The 22,902-nt window shown below is 36.1% G+C and overlaps 1 protein-coding gene across 2 annotated transcripts in view; it reads right to left on the bottom strand.

The window, feature by feature from the left end:
* Nucleotides 1–18,797, bottom strand: part of LOC122042415 (uncharacterized membrane protein YuiD-like) — a 32,876-nt gene extending 14,079 nt beyond the window's left edge. Inside the window, exons 1-5 of one of the 2 annotated variants that reach the window (XM_042602528.1) lie at nucleotides 18,553–18,797; nucleotides 7,841–7,997; nucleotides 6,254–6,304; nucleotides 1,178–1,270; nucleotides 907–1,106 (exon numbers count right to left, since the gene is read on the bottom strand). In XM_042602528.1, the coding sequence (XP_042458462.1) occupies nucleotides 1,056–1,106; nucleotides 1,178–1,270; nucleotides 6,254–6,304; nucleotides 7,841–7,997; nucleotides 18,553–18,674 (474 nt within the window). In that variant the 5' untranslated portion in view covers nucleotides 18,675–18,797 and the 3' untranslated portion in view covers nucleotides 907–1,055. Of the gene's footprint in view, nucleotides 1–906; nucleotides 1,107–1,177; nucleotides 1,271–6,253; nucleotides 6,305–7,840; nucleotides 7,998–18,552 lie in introns of those variants that run through there. The other variant, XM_042602527.1, reaches the window with a different exon arrangement.
* Between the last annotated feature and the right edge of the window lie 4,105 nt (nucleotides 18,798–22,902).

The following is a 22,902-nucleotide window of genomic DNA, read 5'->3' as shown; positions in this document are numbered from 1 at the left end:
AAATATGTTTTATTTTTCATCCTTTAACTTACACCATTTAATTCTAGGAGTTGCACATATTTTCCTTCTATTAATATTATACTTGAGGCGTATATTCGTGAATGACCTTGCAATTTTTATAAATCTTTCTATCATTCTTTCTAATCATAAGAAAGTCAATTTGCGATTTATAATTCCCATTTTTAAATGTGACCATGTATTATTCTTTTTTCTTAAACAACGTATTAACTAGTATAAGGTCATATGCTATCGCAAAATTCAATATAATTTTCCCTCTTTATTTCTTGTTCTAAACCCATAACCCCATATATCTTATCATATTCCTCATTTTCACTCCTACATGCCCATTTAAATCTCCTCTTATTAAAATCATTTCTGTTGACGGAATATTTTATAATACCTCATCTAGATCGCCCCAAAATCTAGATTTGTTGTGTTTATCTAATCCTATTTGAGGTACATATATGTTAATTACATTAATAGTCTCTTGCCGCTACTATCTTAAGAATCCTATCCCCTTTTCTAACTACTCCTACTACGTCGTCCTTTAGCGAATTATCAACGACAATACTTACTTCATTTCTTGTTTTACTCCTAGTGTATAATAACTTAAAACTCAAATTCACTATCATCTTTGCTTTCTTTCTTATCCATTTTGTCTCTTGTACACACAAAATATTAATTCTTCTATCGACTACCTTCATTGTTTTACTAGTGGCCATTGTTATGTTCTATGTTTCAAATCTTAGACCATTAATTTTCTTATAATATTTATTCTTATCTAACCGATAGTGTGAGAATTCTTGCATATTTAACATTTCATCCAAGTTTTCATAGAAATGTAGCGGTCCTTGCTGATATGTTATAGTCCAATCTTACAACGCAAACTCTTGCATATGTAGTATTATTATACCCGAGTTCTTACAATTGGACCTGCAACGCGTTCCTTCCGGGGAACATCCTTGCATTAGCACAATAATTTGATAGATTCATTCATTGAACATTGCCTAAAAGTCCACGCTGGTTGACAACCAACGTGCAACCCTTGCCCTTTCTCAATTGGGCTTGGGACCGGCTATGGCGGGGTTGACTGAAGGAGCATCTAACTAATGAAAATCAGCAAGTTTAACACAATGTTTCTGTAATTCTACCAATACATGATCAATTTGTAGCATACCTGTAATGGTGTGTGTCCAAGAAGTTCATGCAAAGGCCTATGATTAGATACAGGATGCTCTGGAGGCAACTCACATACTATTTGATTAAGCAACTGCACCAATGAAAGTAATCAGAAATCTTAGTAGTTATTAAGTAATCCAGATGCATGCTTGACAAATTCAAATTAAGGGAAGACTTGCATTGGAAATTTCATATTGTTTTTAGATGACCAAGATTATTCCTTAACATGGAAAATGCTCCTATATGTATGGAGAGGATTTTTGGTTTATATTTGACAAGCAACAAAATCTTGATTATAAATATCACCCATGACATATAATGGAAAACTTAATAAACAAACATTTTATGTTAAAATGTTTTAGTTATTTCTCTTGGAACCATACATTTTTATTCTAAGTGCTTCCATTAGGAGAAAATTCATTGACATGAATAATACAATAAGTTAAACACTCAGAAAACAGAAAGTACAAAAATTAGAAGTAATCCCTTTTGAGTCTCACCAAGCTGTTTGGAACCAAGAACAATGTGTGTATTCAGTATACAATAGAACAGGGAAAGTACAGAAATTAGAAGTAATTAACCATTGTTTGAGTCTCACCAACCTGTCTGAAACCAAGCACAGTACGTGTGTGTATTTAGTATACAGTAGAACAGACTGCTATGCAGGAGAACACCATACAACAAACACTATTAATTGATTATTGATAAACTAACATACAGAACTGAGGAAGAAAAATTGGAGGGAGGAGTATAGGGTGAATGAAGGGCAAAGACATTTGCATGCTTCTTGCCAGCAGCCTTTGGCCTACCTCTGGTTGGCTGGGGGGAGATCCTCTATTGTTTCTTGTGTTTATCATCCTGATCTCTAACTCATTTCCTAGGAGACTTCAAAATCTTGATTGCTGGGTAAGGGTTTCCAGAGACTTGATTAATGAATCAATACAGGCTGCTTCTCCATTCCTCTTCTCAAGCTCCAATCTCCAACTCAGAAAGAGATAGAAAAGACTGAAGATTTTGGAGGAGGCTGTTTGAATGGTATTTTGCAGGAGATTCTTTCAGACGTAGGAAATTTCATTTCTAATGTTGACGGCCAAAACACTGAAGGTAACCTCTCCTAGGCATAATAGCATCACCTGGAGTTCTCTGTTTTTGGTTCATGTGATGTCAAATCTGATCAAGCTCCAGAATATTGAATAACAGATCTGAGATGACAAGTTGCTTCTGAACATTTCCAATCAGGAACATGCCAAAGGTGCATCTCACTAGAAGTACTCTGCAGTTGGGTAGTACTTCATGGGCTTCTCATCCTAGCTTCCACATTATCATGTAGAAAGTTCTTTCTTTTTGGAAGCCAATTGGAGCTTTGGAAGTGTTTACCCTTCCTACAAGATTTCTGATATTCAGATTTGAAAATGAGAAAGACCTAAAGTAATATCTACAGTTTGGGCCTTGGTTTATTGATAGCAGGGTTGTGATTCTAAAAACATGGGCCAAAGAGAGACTCACCTTGGAGGTGTATTTGTCAACTATACCTGTGTGGGAAACAAGAGACAAGGAATAACATATCCTATGGTATAGAATAGATAAGGAATACAAGGTTTAAAATTTAAATGTGCTAAAGTTTCGGTCTTTGATATGATTTCAATCGTGCCAGCATAATTTTGATGCTTATTTAATTAAATTATTATTAATAATGATTTATTATCATAATTAATTAATTATTTAATAATTAATTAGATTGCTAATGCATGTATGTTATTCTATTTATATTTATTAATTAATTTAATCACCTTGGGCTTGAGAAGTAAATACGCTTACAACCAATTAAATATTAATTGATTAATTTACCCCTTCATAAACTATATGTTTCTTCCATTTAACAATGTCTTACACTTATAAGTTATTCAACTTTTGCAATAAAACATTGGAACGAGCAACAAGAAAATGAGACCATCCATGATTCTCTCTAAACGGAGGCATATTTTACTTTTGAATTTTGCGATATTGGAGCAATTTCAGATTTGAAGGCCTGAAAGGCTTCATTGTTAAATATGTAATTTTGTTTGAAACGAACATATATTTTTATGGCTCTGTATAGTTGTGTTAATTTTTTTTTATAATCATAATGTATCTTCAACCGTATTCCAATAAAATGAATTAAAATAAAAAAATAAATAGGTTATTATTTTACTTAATCAAATAAATTTTCATTTAATTAAAGTGTCATCTCTTTTTTATCACTAGAATCAAAGCTGAGAGAAGGAACACACGAGGTGAAGAAGGGCAACACAATCTCACCAAATTTTAGTTTTCTCATCGTTACAAAAGTCAGAACAAGATAAACTCTTCATTGATAATAACATAAAATTTTATCCTATTTTATTTTTTAAATTTTTTTAGATACTAATTAACCTAAATCGAACCAATATTTTGTGTTTTAGGGTCAAGTGAAAGTCTATTTAATGTAAGGTGAAGCCTATTGAGTAGAAAGGGTAATTAGGATCAAGTAGGCTCAACCTGAGCTTGGATTTATTTAGCCAACCAAGTATATATGTACAGAATGTTCCGGTAGAACCGTAATTAATTATATTAGTAATATTACTAAAAAGTTAGAAATTATTTTCACCCCTGAAGACTGGTTTCTGCTCTCTTTGATTCTATGTTGAGCCTTCTGAAATTGTATCTGAAGCTGCATTTTCCCAATCTGATCACTCCACCAAGCTGCTGGTTCTTCAGGAGCTGAAGCCAAAAGCATTCCAACTAGGTTTTCAAAGTTGCATCTGAAGCTGGGTAACACCTTCCAGCTGATATGCAATATTCAGATGTTTGGTTTCTTGGTGTTTTCTTATATCTGAAAATTTTGTGCCCTGACTATGATATAAATCTAACTGTGTTGAATATGTGTTCAAGCTGCTGGAGTTGTTGAACATTTGGGTTTTTGAACTTCACTTTATGTCATTTGTTCAGTCCAGAAAATTGAAATATTCTCAGATTCAGAAAACCTGATACTTGAATTTGTAGATCTTGTACCAAACTATCCCTTTCCAATGGATTTTGTGTTGTATGTTAGGCATGGAGCTCGCTTTCATAGAAGTCTGATGACTAGTTACTAAACTTTTCATATCAAATTATAATCAAATAGGATTATAATCCTTGCGTCTATATTTATAGACCTAAAGATGACTAATTCTATCTACCATTCCCAAAGATAGAGCATAGATATCCATCATAGCTAACTTGTTAGATAAAAATATATAGAGAATAGTAACAATAGGCTAGATACAAATGTTCTTCCAAAGAAGTATATGGATCACTAATTCTCTAAGACGTACTGCATCATAGATAAAGTGGCATTCTACCAGTGTGTTTGGTGTTTGGATTGCTTGCAATCTTGATGGTTGACTAATTCCCAGTGTATATTATAGTTTTATTATATTGAAGCCGAGAATCTCAAGAAAGGCCTTTATCCCCAATCTCACATGTTGCATGTGTCATTACTCTATGGTCTACTTCAACACAACTTCATCCTACCTCATGTAGCTTTTTTTTTTGCTTTTTCACATTTGTGCAAGAGAGAATCTCGTAGTGGATATTCTAGCAATACTCCTTGTAAACTTTTCACTTTAGATCCTTGAATATACTAAATGATTCTCACTGTTGTCTCATAATGACAATTATTAAGCCTCTAGACAAACTAATCCACAACATCAGTTGTAAAAGATAGCCTTGTAACTGTGAAATAGACGAGTTGTCTCACCAACCTTTGATAATATAGAGTAATCTTAAAATTCATCATATTCTGACTATAAATATTTTGCATAACTGAAAATTTAGAAGATTGCATCCGGCACACCGATTATCCCACAACATCATAGTGAATTTTGACCAATATAGATATATTTAACTATAAATACCCAACCATAAAGAAACAGGGGTACATCAATAGGAGGATAGACGAGTTCCTATACTTTTCATGATAAAGGAGCAGACATCTCATCCATGACCTGTTCCAATAGGAGTCTCCAACAGTAAAATTGTGGTTAAAAAATCTTCACAGATGACAAGGACATAAAAGTTGGTGAAAAGATGAGCTTAATTTTTTGTAGGTGTTTGAAAGAATAGATTTAATTAATGTAATCTTAGATTACCTACTGTATCCTTATCTTCTTAGTTGACCAAATTATACCTTGATCTCCTAAACACATTTTCATTTTAATAGGAAATCATTCAACATACACTTTTTCACCCACCATCATTTTCTTTAAAATTTCTCCAAGCCCATTTGATCTCACAGACTAATGTTATAAACAAAGCTATGATTCTTATACTTAATGTTCCATCACTACAACAAGATTTCCTTAAATTTCTAATTTAATAGTGTAGTGTGTAGGTCTTTTGTTCTAATTTCCTTATTTGCATTATTATCAATAAGAATCATCTGGTTTTCATCTTTATGCATCTAATATGAATTAAACTCTACATTTCCTTTTCCTAGCCATAAAAATCTTTTTCCTCGTTCTTAATTTCTATATTGTTATAGATCTTCCATAAATTAATTTCCAAAATTTTCTTTTCTTTACAAATTTTGATGACATTATCATTGTTACTTTCTTAAGGACCTCAGTGTGCCCATAAAAGTGCTAACATGAAAGCAAACTCGAATTCGTAAGCAACCAAACAAATCACTAGGGAGGCAAACTTTTGCACTTAAAGATTTCAATTTTTTTGGTTCCTACTTTGTGAGCAATGTGGTGAAATACAACTACCGAAGGAAGAATTCATCAATGTCAATAGATAAACCAAAAAATGGCAATTACACCTAAAACAGGCAACCAAATAAAGAGGAAAATATTCAAAATGTACTTAATCTTCTTGGCCATATCCATAACATTGCTATGTGTGTGTTCGCTATCAAAATTACCATTCCAATTGTTTGACATTGAATTCACAAGAGAACTGTTATAACCTACAGATCATGGATGCCCTAAAGAAGTTGCGAGATTAAACTTATACGCCTCAACATTCTTAAACATTTACTAAATACAAAAAAAGTATAGATAATTTCAAGATTCACCTCAGCTTGTCGACTAGCATGCAGTCTAATCCCAGATGCATCATACATAACCTGAAGAATAGTAGGTAATTGAGTCAGTCTCTGTGGTTCAAAGAACTTGTACAAAGAGTACAAAGAGAATGACGGGATATAGTCAAACATGCTCAGAAAATATGACACTATATGGATCTACTAATCAATCAAGAGAAAAAGGAAGTGTGAATATAGAAGATGACTAATTTGCTTTGACTTATTTGATTCTCCTCAAGAATGCTTTCTTTCAAATCCAGGCCTCAGTAGTGGCCAGACATGACTACCTGGTTTTGAGTGCCCTACTTATTGGTGATACCTAAATTAGGCTAACAATTGAGGGTGGATATGAAAAGGACACTGAGGGTGGATAGAAAAACACGAGTAATTGTTTGCTGCTATTCTTTTTCCAATGCTTTGACACTGTCAGAAAGAGACATAGCTAAATAGAATATCTACCTAGTCTTAAGGTTTAAATTTTCAGTATCAGTGTGGATATCAGCTAGAATGATATCGTCCTGGTGCTGAACCATGCCGTTTCAACACATATTAGCACTGACAGACAGTGCGAACATGGTTTTAGCTTGAGGACACCCTTTTGATCCCTTTCATTTAATTTGATTGCTCTAAAAACAATAATATCTAGTCTGAGTTAACATTCAAAAATAGTAAATGTCTTAACAACATACCTTACTAGTAAAGAGCATTCATACAAATGTCTTATTAGAATGACTGTCTTGCATTCATTACTTAATGTAAAACTAATTTATACAATTAGACATCTCTATTATATGATTAATATTTTAAACTATACAACTATTGTCACATCCAAGTCTCTAATTAACCGAAGTTGTAATTTTAATCAAGTATTTTCTTAAATTGGATAGACCTGGATATAATTTTTTGATTTGAATTTTGAATGACTTAAATTTGGTTACATGGGGTTTAAGTTTGCCTTGCTCTTTGGCTAAAATTAAATTTGTATTGCCCAGTATAAACATACATAGGCTTGGCATGGTTAGCACAGGCGGGATGGGCAGGACTTGTAACTTCCGCTGGTGCTAGTTGATTTTGATTTTGATGCATAGTTGAAACAGAGCACATTGCCTATGTAGACTGGCACAAACTTTAAACTATGCTTAGTGCTTTGTTTACAACTTCTGTCATCGTTGTCTAATTCATTCAATACCTACTTCAAAAAACATAAGTCCATGCACAACCAAGTGATGTGAGACAGCTACTTTCATAAGAATGGTAAAGTTGGAAACTACAAGAGAAATATATAACCAGCATAGTGTTAAAATTTCAGTGATGTGAATGACTACAGGAGGTACATATCAGTTTGATGAAGTACACACGCACATTGAGGGGTATATTGGTAGACATATCATGAACAGACACATGCCCAAACCATGTACCACACCACACCAAGACATCAACTTGAAATCGTAATAGCAAGCATGACAACAATCAATTCTTCTTTCTTAAAAAAAGAGAGAGATATTAATTTTATTGCTAATTGTCCGCTAGAATAAAATATTTTGAATGAAAAAAATAAATGATCAGCACAATACATACAATGGATGCTAAAATTACAGCCAGAGCAAATGAAGAACCACCGGTGCCTTCTTCAAAACCAATAGCCACAGCAAGAGCTACCACAGTTGCTGAATGTGATGAAGGCATTCCACCAGATCCAAGCAACCTTTTGGAGTCCCATCTCTTTTCCTTATACCTGCATGTCTAAGATGGAGAATGCTTAACACAACACCAAATTTGAAGTTAGGAATTTAAAACTACAATATACGTTAACATCAAAAAATCATATCAGCTCTCCATTATCTAGTAAAACAAATTTAGTCATGTAATTGAGAAAGATTAGGGTTAATTATTTCAAATAGTCCCTTCCATATGTATATATATGATCATAATATTACACCTTTAATTCCTATAATATATATTATTCAAATATAGGTCTTTAGTACTGATATTTAGGTCCCTAAGATTCCCTTAAGGTGGCTCAAAGCTATGAAAAACCTAGCTTGTTGATGCACTTGATCTTGTGACCCTAAGGATTTAATTAGAAAACACTCTAATTAGTCTTGATAGTGTTTATTTTAATAGATTCCAACTTCTTTCCGTCACCTCTGCCTCCTCTCTGACAAACTATAATCAATCTCTATGTGCCCTCTCCTAGAATACTAACTAGAGATTATGTACACCATGGCTTGATTGCCACCGGAAAAGTTTGTTGTCACTTTAGAACCAGGTTCTATCTCAATCATCAATTGCTCATCTCAAATAAGCTCTCCTACAACTATGGCCATAATCATACATTTACTTTTACACTCAATATAGCTATGACAATGTGCTCCTTGATCTTCTAAGAAATTATTTCTTAAAATAAGCAATAATTCAATAATCATTTTTTATTTATGGGAGAACCTACCCAATTAGAATGTGATTTCAATCTTGATACAAAGAGACTTTTACTTTAAGCATTTTCTAGGAACCAATAAAAGATCACTTAAAATTATCATGACATGGACCCTTACAAATCTAACTAATCACACTCAGTCAATATGATTTGAGAAGGCAATAAAGAGAATATACTTCCCAACATGAAATATTAAATCATCAGAGACTTCTAGTGATCTCAAACTGAAAGAGTCTAGCTAATTTCATATAATAAGATCATTCTCCCTAAGCAATCTTAGTTACAAGTAAAAGATATCTAGGTAATTTACTCTATAGACCTAAGTATATATCTCTTAGCCTCTAATCAAGACTTTGACCAAGTCACAATGCCTATAGGTGATTTTACATTTTCACCATGAATACTCACTTGTAACATGTTGTAGACTTGCTAGCATAAAGAGGTATTAGAATGTAGTGGGTGTATTTCCTCGATATATCTGTCTTAGGAATAGAACGGAAGACAAAGAAAAAATAAATGCAAAATAGATATGTGAAGCATATAAGATAGGGAAAAAAAAACAAAATGAGAGGTAGAGCGACTATGACCTTTTTGGAAAGCAATAGGTAGAGTAGATTTAGATTGGAGAGGAATGGTGTCATTTGCTCAATGAAGTCATGTGCCATCTACTATATAATGGCGGAGGCTCTAGTGTTATAGTATTTGTTTTCCCATTCCAATGCTTTTATTTCTTCCCTCTTCATCACAAGCAGTACGACCATCGTCTCTTCCTATTTACCCTTTGTCTCATGCTCTCTCTCTCATAGATGAGTATCAACCTCCCTCTCTCTCTCGCATGTAGAAACTCAGGCCTCTACCCAGCACTTTTCCGTTTTCACTGCTGCCCTATCCTCGCATGTGGAGCACCAATGAAAGTGGACAACAAGGACTTTTCTACCACTTACAAACTCACCTATGATCTCAAGGCCCTCATCTCCCTTGCTTGCTCAGAAGATGTTGATGATCAAGGAGAGGTGACTTGCTGGCCACTATTCCAAAAGGCATGAAAGCAGAAGTTCGCTTTATTGCAAAGGAAAGGAAGATGGGGTTGATGTGGGAATTGCTCTTGAAATGATATTTAATAAGGTTGTTGACTGTTTCTTGAAGGTTGAATGTTTTGTAAAGGACGGTGGCCTTATATGCAACAGCATGCAGTTTGGAAAATTATATAACAATGAACACAACGAAATACTGGCTGAGAGGGTTGTCAGAAAATCGTATATTAATAGTTGGTATTGTCACAAATGTGAGAGAAGGAACTTGGAAGAGCTAGAAGAGTTACTGGAATATTGTTCTCAGATTATAATGGATTGTTGTCCTTTTTTTCTCCCAAAGAAAATGTGGATGCCTTAATGCTGAAGGGAATGTTACCATTGAAATAGAAAAGAAATTGGGAAAATGAATATAACCTATATTTCTAGTATCTAACTAACCGGGGATTTCTCCAAGTGATATGGGGTTCTTCTATGATTTTATCTCGATGATTGAAGTTGTAGTTAAGATATAGTACCGTGGTACATGTTATTTATAGGTGATATTATTTTGGTAGATAATACACGTGAAGGAGTAAATGCTAAACTAGAATCTTGGTGAGAAACACTAGAAGTGAAAGGTTATAGGCTTAGTAAAGTAAAAATAGAATATATGAAATTTAAGTTTAACAATATTAGACATAATGAAACAATTGTTAAGATAGAAGATAACAAGTTGTCTGAATTGAGAGTTTTAAGTATTTAGGATCATTTTTACAAAATGATGGAAGAATTGAGAGAGATATCTTACATAGAATACAAGTAGGATAGTTGAAATGGAGGTTAACTTCAAATATTTTATGTAATCGTAAAGTACCTCTAAAACTTAAGGAAAATTTTATAAAACGATGGTTAGATTTGCTATGTTATATGGCGTTGAATGTTGAGCTATGACTTGAGTACATGAGCAGAAGATGAAAGTTGCAGGGATGAGGTGTTAATGTGAATGTGTGGACATACGAGGATGGATAGAATAAGGAATGAGAGTCGGAGTTGCATCTATTGAGGGAAAACTTCGAGAGATACGTTTAAGATGGTACGGACATATACTTAGATGACCAATAAATACCCTATTTAGGCGATGTGAAACTATGACAAATACACATATCAAACGAGGGAGAGGAAGGTAAAAAAAGACTTGGTTAATAATAATAAAACAAGATAAAATTTATTTAAATATATATGATGATATAATAGGGGATAGAACCTAATGGTGCAGATGTATCCATATAGCCAACTCCACCTAGTGGGATAAGGTTTGGTTGTTGTTGTTGTTGTTGATGATTGAAGTTGTAGTTAAGAGTAGGTCTGCATTTCTTGTAGATTGAGTGTGATAGTGCATAAGAGTGCATTTTGAGGTTATGTATGTGTTCAAATGGTCAAATTGGAGGATTTCATTTTATTTGAGTTAGGTGTTGCCGGTTTGTTTCATCGCACTTACTTTGTGCATAATTAAGTTTATGAAGTAGATGATATAATCATGAAGTCTTTGGAAAAAAAAGAATTACCTTTTCTTAATTGTTTCTACACTTATTGCTTGATATGTGTTTTTACATTGCTTGCCCTTTTTGTACAGTCAAAGGTATGCATTTAGTTACTTTGGTTGGTTTTTGTATATAAGCTAGCTTCACAACAAGCTTGGCTTGTGCAGGGTATGACATCAAGTGCTAGTGATCTACCAAGAGAAGTAATAGAATGGATAAAAAGCACAGGAACTAGGAGCATCTCAATCACAGGCTTTAGATGGGGAGTCTGTAAAGAATGAGGAGTAAAAGAAAGTGAAATTAGAAAACATAAGACAATGTAATTTGGAAGAGTAGCAATGATACCCCTTTAGTAATCTAAAGTAGTCAAGGAAGACACTTCATTGTCCTAGATAGTAGCTTATCTCTGTCTACAAAATAAGAACTAGACAAACACATACCTAAGGAGAAAGACAAGATATACTATCATGCGGAAGCAAAGTAGTGAGGTGGACCTAACCATAAAGAAGAGAAAAGGACATCTGTTTATAAAATAGCATGCATTAATAACAACTTCATTCAAAAACATAAATGCAACCCTTATGTGAATAAGAAGCGTACTAGTAATTTCAAACATAGCAACAAAATCTTTCTTTCAATTAAACCATTCTTTGTGTTGTATGAGAGCAAGATGGTTGATAAAGAATGCCCTAACAAAAGAGAAGATATTAAAAGAGAGAAGAATATTTCTTAACACTATCACTTATTAACACCTAAAATAGATACAATAAATTAGAGAATAAACTTTAGAACAATCTTTTATTAAGAAAAAACAAGTTATTCTTGGGTAATGAAGAATTTTGAACTATGTGTAGAATTGGACTAGGACCTTAAATCTAAAAGTTAATGCAAAATGCTTTATGAAAATTAAGGTTTAAAATCTTGAGTCATGCCAAGTTTTGGTCTCTATCTAGAATGATACTATTTGGGTACCATATTATATTGCATCAGTAGGTCTCGAGACTAATTTCCTTCTAAGAGTAAATCTATGCAAATAAATATAATATCAACTAACAATATACATGTTACTTAGTATAATTATATGTTAATATATCAACTAATATATATGTGTTATATAGTTATTTGATTTTGCAAAAATATCTAATTAGGGAAGAAGTTGTGACAATGATTCCCCCACGTGATGCAAGTTATAATTGTGACTCTACCACTCAATGTGAATTGCGACTGCAACTACGTACCACCATTCCCTACTCACCTTCATAGCTACTCCTCCCTCAACTAGGAATGTCTTATCGTCCACGACTCTATCTATTTCTTCCTTGTCTTAGCTTCCCCTCCCTCAAATGATTTAGATGAATTGTCAATACCAACATCTCCATGTCTTGATGCAAGAGCAAAATGGTAGTCTCAGTCATGCAGCCTGCCATGATTGGATACTTTAAACCACGATGGGAAATAAGAAAGATACATCAAATATATTTTCCAAGTGACAAGCTCACATTCAAGACATACTATGAAAGATAGTAAGAATAGCCTTCTGAAGATTAAAAAGAGTCAAATGACTAAGGTGGCTATGACAATAGTGAAAACTAACAATGTTCACCTAAAAGAGATGGGGACGGGGTTAGTTCTCATCCACAAGAGCATAATCAAAGTGACACAATCAATCAATATAAAGCTTGACTCATATTCGATGCCAATCACCTTCCCTATTTATGAATCTTGAACAAAAACAGATTTACTAGTATATATTATGCAATAATTTAAAATTTTAGTAAGCTTAATTTACTAACAGATAATAAATTTAAAGGAAAATCAACATAAATAGATAAAAATAGAGCAACGGAAACCTACCTAATTCCTTTTGCTAATGTGAAAGAACAAGGAAGCATGATATTGGTAAGCGAATGAAGTACCAAATATATGTTTAAGTGCCTAAATCAATGACCAAGTAGAAGGTCGAGTGGAATGTGCCAAAACAGCTAGAAGTACCTTTATAAGATAAAACAACATCTAACAAGGAAGAGGCTTGGAGCCCAAGTTGACCACTATGTTACTCAATATGAAGTATGATCGTAGTTCTACAACTATAGGGGATGGGAGTCGATGAACCATCTTGAGTTGCTATGGCTGATTGTGCCATATAGACAGTATATAGAGGATAACATAGTGTATATCCATGAAGAGTAAAGATATCCTTAATACATCTAAATTTTCCATAGAGGTTACATTCAGGCTTGTCCAATCCACTAGTATGACCATCACAGTTCTACCAACGATCTTCATTACCATCACGAGACTTGTCAGATGTCAATTGAATGGCCTAAACAAATCCGATTATTAACAGTTTAGATGGTACTATGGATATGGGAGACGCCTTCAGCATCCTTGTATAAACATCTTGTAAAATTGGAATAGAGATGCCTCCCAAAATCTGGATCTTCATATGCTCTAATTTGAGTCAAATTATAAGAAGAAACATAATGGCAACCTGTAGCAACAATGGCCTAAATATAGGACAATACATATGGGGATCTCTATGTCGAATTGTCATAACTGAATAGACTATCAATCACATTCTCATGTTTGAGAAATATCAAACAGGTATATATCTCCAAGCTATTTTTTGGTCTTGTTCACGAGGAGAAAAAGCTCCTAAAGATGCTCATGAGGCTACAATTAGTTTGAAACATCTAGAAGGTCCTAGACAAACCCCTGCCTTGATGGAGATTCATATCTTTCTAAATTCCTTACTTTGAGACCACCTGATATACTTTTGGCTTCCTTATACATATATGATATATTTGGTTATTATTTAACAATAATTTGTACACATGCTTAGACTTCTTATTTAACTTAATTATTTAGTATGATTAAAGACTAATATAAGATGATACCAAAAAAATGCATACACTAACCTTAAGGACTTGGTAATATACTTGTCATATCTATAACTAGAGAATAAGTTAGTGCATATAGGAAAACCACACATTAAGCCAAAAGATTATAGAGATATTGGGTCATACTATACCTAACTAACAATCAGATAGTAGTTACATTGTGCCATTTAGGGGTTATGTTATTTATGTAAGCTCACATCTTCTTAAAGAAGTCATGGACATAGATGCCTCCGTGCCTTCAAACTAGAGAACACGTGACCAGAGATATTATATGGCTGACACCCAATTGGTGTTCACATGGTCATAAAGTTTTAACTTAATGGCTATAGAGACTCCTTGGTTGACATGGGTGATGTGTATACTCTTTTATAATATCATCCGATTTCCCTATCATTGAACTAGGAAACTATTGGGAGTCCCTCAAGCACTGAGGTCGATGTTAGTTTGGTCATATTATACTCAAGGATCACACAGGCATTACATTGCGGCATATGGGAACTATGGTACTTAATTAACGTGTGCTCACATGACCTTGTTGTGAAAATAGATGTTGGGTGCTTTCTAAATAGAGATTGCACGACTAAAGATATTATTGGTTCAACACTGAGTTGAAGATCACATAGAGTTCCAACCTAATAACCAAAGAGACTCCTCAGATGGCATGGGTGATGTGCACTTTTTAATTAGATACCATTATATTTCCCAGTCTAAGAATAGAGACACTTGAAATGAGAATTGTCATATATACATGAAATGATAAGATATAATAGATTTACCCTTTTTGTTGATGTTTGTTTACCTATTTTATTTGACTTGAGGAGCTCTCCTACAAATTTTACAGATAATTCCACCCCCAATTTTTTCCTCTATATCCAAGGTTTAAAATGAAGGGGAGCCTTGGTGCAATAGTAAAGTTGTTGCTGTATGACTTAGAGGTCATGAGTTTGAATCTCGGAATAACCTCTTGCAAAGCAGGATAAGGTTGCGTAGAATAGATCCTTCCCTGGGACCCACATTGGCGGAAGATTCATCCACGAGGCTGTCCTTTTTTATCCAAGGTTCAAAATCTCGAGCCACGCTGAAGTTTTGATTTTTGACTGAAACAATATTGGTTCATTATCGTGCCGATGTTTTGATGCATGGTATCGATAATGGATTGGAGTTGAAGAGAGAAGCAAAAGCATAGGAAGGAGATATTGTTTTAAATCTTATACCATGTCGAGAAAAAAGGTCGATATATATCATTTCGGTAAATTACTAAAACTCGATACCACCCAACTTAGACAATATCTCCTTCCTTTGCTTCATCTTCTTCATCCTTCAACCTCCAATCTACCACCGACACCGTGCATTGGAGCGTCAACACGATACTGAAACAATACCTTTTCAGAGATCGAAATTATGATACGACTCGAGATTTTTAACCTTAGTGCCAAGTGGTATTGAGTTTTGATGATTTACTGGAACGATACGTCTTGATTGTTTTGCCCGGTACGATATGAGATTTCAAACCATGTTTATATCAACCCAAGACTAATAGAGACATTAAGCTAGGCCATTATGCACTTTTGCTACTTTGTTTCTCTGAAACACTACAAATATTCAAATTAAACTTCTATGAGTTTCTTTGAGTTCTTTCGTTGCTTTAAATAACTCAATGACTATGTGTTTATATGTGTTTAAATATGCTATAATATTTCTACTGCTAGAAAACATTGCATTGTTAAAGCTTGTATGTTGTATTCCTTTTTTAAACTAATTGTAGTCAACATATTGGTGTTTTATTAAAATATGATTTATCTTATCCAATGATGTTGAGTATGAATGTACTTCGAACTTTATCTAGCATTTTTGGAGCATAACCCTTTGCTTCGCACAAGAGTCGTGCCAATAGAATTGTCCTATCAATGGAGCATCAATCCATAGGAAAGGGGCTCGCTCAAGATGTGTGACATTTAGATCCCAAACAAGTCACAGAGATAGTATGTGAATAGGTACATTTTTATTGTCAGATTCAATTTCTATATGTGATTGAGCAGAAACATACTATGGTACCTAATTGATTTACATAACAATAAAAAGATATAAATTGAATTATAGAAAGGAATAAAAATGACATTGAAAGTTGACTAATAAAGCACACAAGTTGTGTTAGACCCAGCTATTTGGAATTAACAAAATGAATCTTATTCCAACATTGAATCGATGTAAATTTAGACTCTTTTATAGGCCTTACAGAACTCAATCTCCTAAGAGTCAGTACAAAATATAATGAGTTCACTAAACTAAAAGCACTATTTTTTGTAAATTTAAATTTATAATGAGTATTGGCTTATTCTGCTAAGCTAATATATTTAAAATAAAAAACAAAAAATAATGTATTTGATTGCATCAGTTACACTCCATAAGGTTCAATGATTAGCCAGAATCCAGAGTTTAAAATCCTCTGCTGTCTTAGGGTAAAAACTATTTAACATTTGTTAGAGAACTTGATTGAGAGTTAGTGGGGTTATAGGGAGTTAATGCTCTTTCTTCAGTTTCAGGAAGACTTTTCAAATCAATATCCAACAGCCGAAGCAATTTGATAGGCTCTTAGTATGTGACCATACTTTGCCATAATTTTATTCAATAGAAAGTTTAAACAATCATAAAATCATTGTGAGATTACAAAGACAATTATTTTAATCCTGATGGAATAGGAGTCTCATCATCATATTGAATAATTCTCATTTTTAGTTCGTTTATCTTGGGATTACACCATTCATTATTCTATTAAGGAGGTGAGGAATTAGTAACAACAAATACTGTGACAATGAACCACCTTTGTCAAAGCACTCCTGTATACTTGATACACTTTCTCTGCATACCATTTGCCAATGATGTAGTTGTACCAAATGACAACAGAAATAGGATCCATTGCACCATTTAACTATTACATGATGCTCACAAATAATATGTATTTATTGAAATCTTTAAATAGGTGTATGTTTAAAGCTAGGAGGGTTACAATGTGCATGGAAATTGGCGGAATTAAACTTGATTGGAATTAAGGAGTCACGAATCCATGAGTGTGTTAGAAAAAGAAAATACAGCAGAACCATGAACAATTACAGAAATAGTTCGATTTCTCTCACCAATACTTAGGAGTCAAAATTACCAAACTGATCAGGGAATATATTTGGATCATAATGGAACAAGTTTTATAAGTAAAAATGTCCCAAAAAGAAGGGTAATATTCAAAAGAAAATCTGTTAATCTGGAGTATCGTTGCCTCCCATGAGGCCATGATTCATTAGATTGATTTGATATCATCAAGAATCAAGTAAAGGGATCATTCACAAAGGAAAATTGCAGAGGCGCTAAGAGTAGCAAGTCCAAGTGAATTCAAATGAAATTTCACTGTATGAGACATATTTATTGGAATAAGGGCTTAGAAAATTCTACTTTTAACAACCAGAGACATTGGCCCTCATTTAATAAAGAAAATCCAATTTACTCATCTATGACCAATTGCTTCAGAGTGAAAGGGGCATTGTTTCCATCTCCAAGTGGGTCTATTCCATTTTAGTTCAACTCTTTATTTCCAATAGATTTATCCTGTGGAAGGCTATCATAGAATGCTTCAATATAATACAGGAAGGAATTGATTTCCAATCAGCAAAGGATCTGACTCCCCAAGTAACATGAACAGAACCAGTCTTGTGTTATAGTAGATGTGGTTGGTAATGTTTAAAAAAGCTCTATATATAAGCATGTAATAAGCATCTAGTTTTGTTCCATAGTCATGTAAAGGAAGAGTCCACATGTCTATTCTGACTAACAAATAGAATATGGATATCTTAAATTAATCTATGGTAACGGCATGAGCTACAATGGGAAAGGCTATTAATCTCTTTATCATTTAAGAGTACTTATATTAGTCATATTTTTATGCAAGAAAAGATGAATTTACCACGGGGCTAGCTGACAATAAAATAAATCGCACTAGAAAGTCCCCACTATGTCCGCCTACAAATGTTGTTACCCAAAAGACAAATCGAAACAAGCTTCTGGTTCTGAAGCATCCATCTGAATTAAACTTCTTTGATCAGGTAGTCCCACACAATTTCCAGACAAATTCCTCAGTCCAACCAATTTCAGCATATTCTGCTGAAAAGATCGGTACTCTTTTTGGTATAAGACATGCCAACTCGAGAAAATCTACCTCCATTATTACTCACAAATCCTCGACAAGAACAACAATTTCCTTCGTTTGAGGAACAAATATTAATTCCTGAAGAACAATAAGCGCGAACAACCCACAAACCTCCAGATTGGACTCGGATCCGCAATTATTGACCGGCATTACAGACACGAACAGGATAAAATGGAAAAAAAAAACATTGAAGGAAGGACGCACCAGGTAGTGAAGAGCTTGAGGAATTGGGCGATGGCAAACGCAAGGATGGCGGAGATGAGTGGGCGGTTGACAGCGGAGAGTTGCGACGGCGGTGGGGAGGAATCACTCGAAGCCTCATCCATATCTCTCCTCTTCGATCCAATGCCGCTCCTCTCCTCCCCTCTCCTTCCCTCTTAACCAATTGCTTGACTGCGGAACAAGAAGGCAGAGGGAACTTCCCCTCTCCTTGGAATCGAGAGCCGATATCGGAGATTTCATTATTGGAATAAAATTTTTAATGAAGCCCCTGATATTTGAAGTTTTTTAGTATTTATTTTTAGATTTTTTTTTTTTTAACGTTTTAAAAGTGCTAATAACATTCGAAGTCAGAAAGTTTAAGAAAAGGGCCAAGACTAAACTAACATGGGTTGAGACTGCAAAAAGGACAGATGAAAAATAAATGAGAAGCATCTATGATATTGGACCGTGTGAGGTGAACGTATAATCTTTTTATCGCATTATGTGTTCGCAGGTCGCTTGTACGGACTTAGTGCGATGTTAAATTTTCATGTACTCTAGACTGGAACATTGAAGAAAAATGACTCTAATTTTAAGGTATATATGCGTGTAGTATGAATCTATTCTGAATCTGAGTTATACGGAGATCGGTGAAGGTGATGTTGATGTTGATGGAAAGGTGACTTTAATGTATCCTGTGTATGTGCGTCGGAAAAACAAACCTCTACGTGGTACCAAAGGTCTTTAGCAACGAAATCAGTGGTAATGGCTACAATTTTAAGGTATATATGCATGTAATATGAACCTATCCGGAATCTAAATTAGACGGAGGTCGGTGAAGGTGGTGTTGATGTTGATGGAAAGGTGACTTTAACGTACCCTGTGTATGTGCGTCGGAAAAGCGAACTCCTGCGTGGTACCAAAGGTCTGTAGCAACGAAACCAGTGGTACTTGGGCCTTGCATACACTCAGACAAACATACGGAGCATTAGAGACCAAAAATCAAGGAAAAAGTCTTCGACGCAAGTCCTCCGATGCTCAAGTCAGGTCCTTTTCCCCCAGAAAAACAGTGTACGAAGGAAGGAAAAAAGAATTGTTGAAGATACATGAGAATGTGTGTGTACCTGGCTAATGAAGATGACCTCCTTTTTATACGACTCTGCCTGCCTTTTGAGCTTGATCGCTGTCAGAGAATGTCGAGTGTTAGGGTAGTCAGGGGAGGGAGGACGTCTGGTGGCCTCCCATTGGCTAGAGGAAGATTCCACCTTCAGTGTGTGGCAGACTATTCACGTCCTCTTGACCATTGACTGTCTGACCTCATCGGGCCCCTCCTTTACACATTGTATCACAAGCCTCCCCTCCAAGTCTAGTTGAAGGAGGTTCAAGTCCGACTGACTAGACCCTGGTATGCTTGTAACTCAACCTGCATACAAGGGACCTTGACATACTTGTACCACGACCCTAGTGTTGCTATTAGCCAGGTGACGTTGGCGATGTTTGAATATATGGGAGCAAAACAAATGACCATATTGTTAACAAGTGGTCACGAGAGTCATGCTTGCTTATACCTCGTACTGGGGTGAGAGTCTAGAAAGCCAACCGGGAGGTCGTTGGTCGAGAGAGTATGCTCGCTTATAACTCGCGCTAAGGAAAAAGTCCGGAGAGCCGACCGGGAGGTCATTGGTTGCGAGAGCATGCTCGCTTATAACTCGCGCTAGAACGAGAGTCTAGAAAGCAGACCGGGAGATCGTTGGTCACGAGAGCATGCTTGCTTATAAACTCGCGTTGGGGTGAGAGTCTGGAAAGTCGATCAGGAAGTCGTTGGTCATGAGAGCATACTGCTTATAACTCGTGATGAGGTGAGAGTCTGGAAACCCAACCGAGAGGTCATTGGTCATAAGAACATGTTCACTTATAACTCGCGCTGAAATGAGAGTCTGGAAAGCCGCTCGAGAGGTCGTTGGTCGCGAGAACATGCTCACTTATAACTCGCGTTGAGACGAGAGTTTGGAAAGCCGACCGGGAGGTCTTTGGTCACGAGAGCATGCTCGCTTATAACTTGCGCTAGGATGAGAGTCTGGAAAGCCGACCGGAGGTCGTTGGTCGTGAGTGCATGCTCGCTTATAACTCGTGCTGAGGCGAGAGTCTGGAAAACCGACTGGGAGGTCATTAGTTGCGAGAGTATGCTCGCTTATAACTCATGCTAGGGTGAGATTTCGAAAAGCCGACTAGGAGGTCGTTGGTCATGAAAGCATGCTCGCTTATAACTCACGCTGGGGTGAGAGTCTGGAAAGCCGATCGAGAGGTCATTGGTCGCAAGAGCATGCTCGCTTATAACTCGTGCAGGAGCGAGAGTTTGGAAAGCCAACTAGCAGGTCGTTGGTGGCAAGAGCATGCTCGTTTATAACTGACGTTGGGGAGAGAGTCTGGAAAGCCGACCGGGAGGCTGTTGGTCGCGAGAGCATGCTCACTTATAACTCACGTTAGGGCGAGAGTCTAGAAATTCAACTGAGAGGTTGTCGTTAAAGTAAGAAAATATGCCTGCAAACTTGACCCCCGCGACCTTTGGAGAAACATGTGATCATGACTTCCACGACATAATTTGGTATTAGTCAAATTTGAATCCCACTCCTGCTATGAGGCTGGGGCGAGGCGCCAAGTCCTGACCAACACTTCTCACTGCATCTACTCCTTTTCCCAATGCAGTCACATGGAATTATCACTCCTAGATGCATGATGTCAGTGCCCCTATATCGGCCTCATGATTTTCCTATCTCTTTCATCATAAATGTCGTTTCATAGGAAGCTGACACGTGTCTCTCTGACTCCTTTTGACACGATGCCTAATTCACGCTTTTTGCACAGGATTCGATAGTGCTCCCCTTTTGTTGATCTAACGACTATCCTTTGCAGTGCCGTTTTGATTGTCCGGCTCACATCCCTATGCCCCTTAGTGGTTTTAGTTTAAAAACCCTAAAGGCATCAGCGGTTATTCATCGACGCTTCTCCTTCTTCCGACTTCTCTTTCTCTGGTTGTTTGCATTAACCTCTGTGCGCTCCCTTCATAAGTGCTCATTTTCCCTTTTCACCTGCTCCTGTGTTTTTCAATTCGATTATGATTGCAAAAACCTTAGTCCCCTGGTATGCCTTCTTCTGCTCTGATTTTGATAGGAGTGATCTTAGGCTAATGCAATCTAACTCGAAACATTTTAAAGCCTACAACCTTTGCATCCCTGGGCCTGACGACCATCCTAGTTATCATCTTCCCAGTTTTGTGACCTTCTTCAAGGACCAACTTCTTAGAGGTCTACGATTCCCCATCCCTCCTTTCTTTTTTGCGTTGAGTTAATATTTTTATATCCCGTTGTCTCAGTTTGCTCTCAATGCCTTTCGTGCTATATGTGGGATGGTAGTTCTATACCCCTTGTATGACATTCCTTTAACCCTCAACTTTTCCACCATTTCTACTCCCTCAAACGATCAGAACTTGGTATTTTCATGGTGCAGTCTCGACCCGGGTGTACATTCTTAAGGGCATGCCTTTCTCTAACAATGGCTAGAATTCCCCTTTTTTTTTATGTACAACTACTCAAATTGGTAGCTTGGCCCACTGAGTGGCACTCAGGTCTTCCCCCTTCCTTTGAGTTAAGCGACCACCAACACGAACCAAATTGCTTTATTGCTTCTAGGAAATTGGCCGGGGTACAATTCCAACTTCCTTCCTTACTATAGGAGAGCATGTTGTATACCTTTGTGCTAAGTCCTATCCTGACACCCCTGGTTGCACCCTTCGGTAAGATCAAAACAACTATTCTCTCCTATCTTCACTAATTGAGGTATCTTCTTTTACCTGTAGAAGTCATCATGTTTAGAGCTTTCACCCTCAACTCTTCCACGATCCCTAGCGACATTTTGCGGATGCACGAGAAAGAGATTATATCCGGCTAAGAGGTTCCTCAGGCCAGCACCTTAGCAGGAGCCTCTTCCCTTCAAATGGGAGAACATGAGGCCCTCGAAGATGAATCTCGTCGTTCAATGGAACCTCCCGTTGTTACTGCTAGTGAGAAGACTTCTTCTCCAACCTCTGAGTGCCCCTTGCGACTTCAGTGCAAGAGGTAACTTATTACTCCTTCTGTCCAATCTTCCCCCAAGATACAAACTTTGATACGGGTGCCTATACAGGCCAAAACTCCTTCCCGGGCAAGCACTCCAGCCTCCTCAGAGGTCATGGCCTCCTCTCCACCCCCTGCCCAGGTCAAGGAACAGACACCCTCCCAATTGGGGGACCAATCCATGAGTTCTACACCATCTCTACCTCCCACAACCTCCTCTCATGCTTCTCGCTCTAAGGAC

The sequence above is a fragment of the Zingiber officinale genome, chromosome 2A, assembly GCF_018446385.1.
Source record: "Zingiber officinale cultivar Zhangliang chromosome 2A, Zo_v1.1, whole genome shotgun sequence".
Lineage (NCBI taxonomy): Eukaryota > Viridiplantae > Streptophyta > Magnoliopsida > Zingiberales > Zingiberaceae > Zingiber > Zingiber officinale.
The sequence above is the reverse complement of the archived record's forward strand: the minus strand, read 5'-3'. Positions and strand labels throughout refer to the sequence as shown.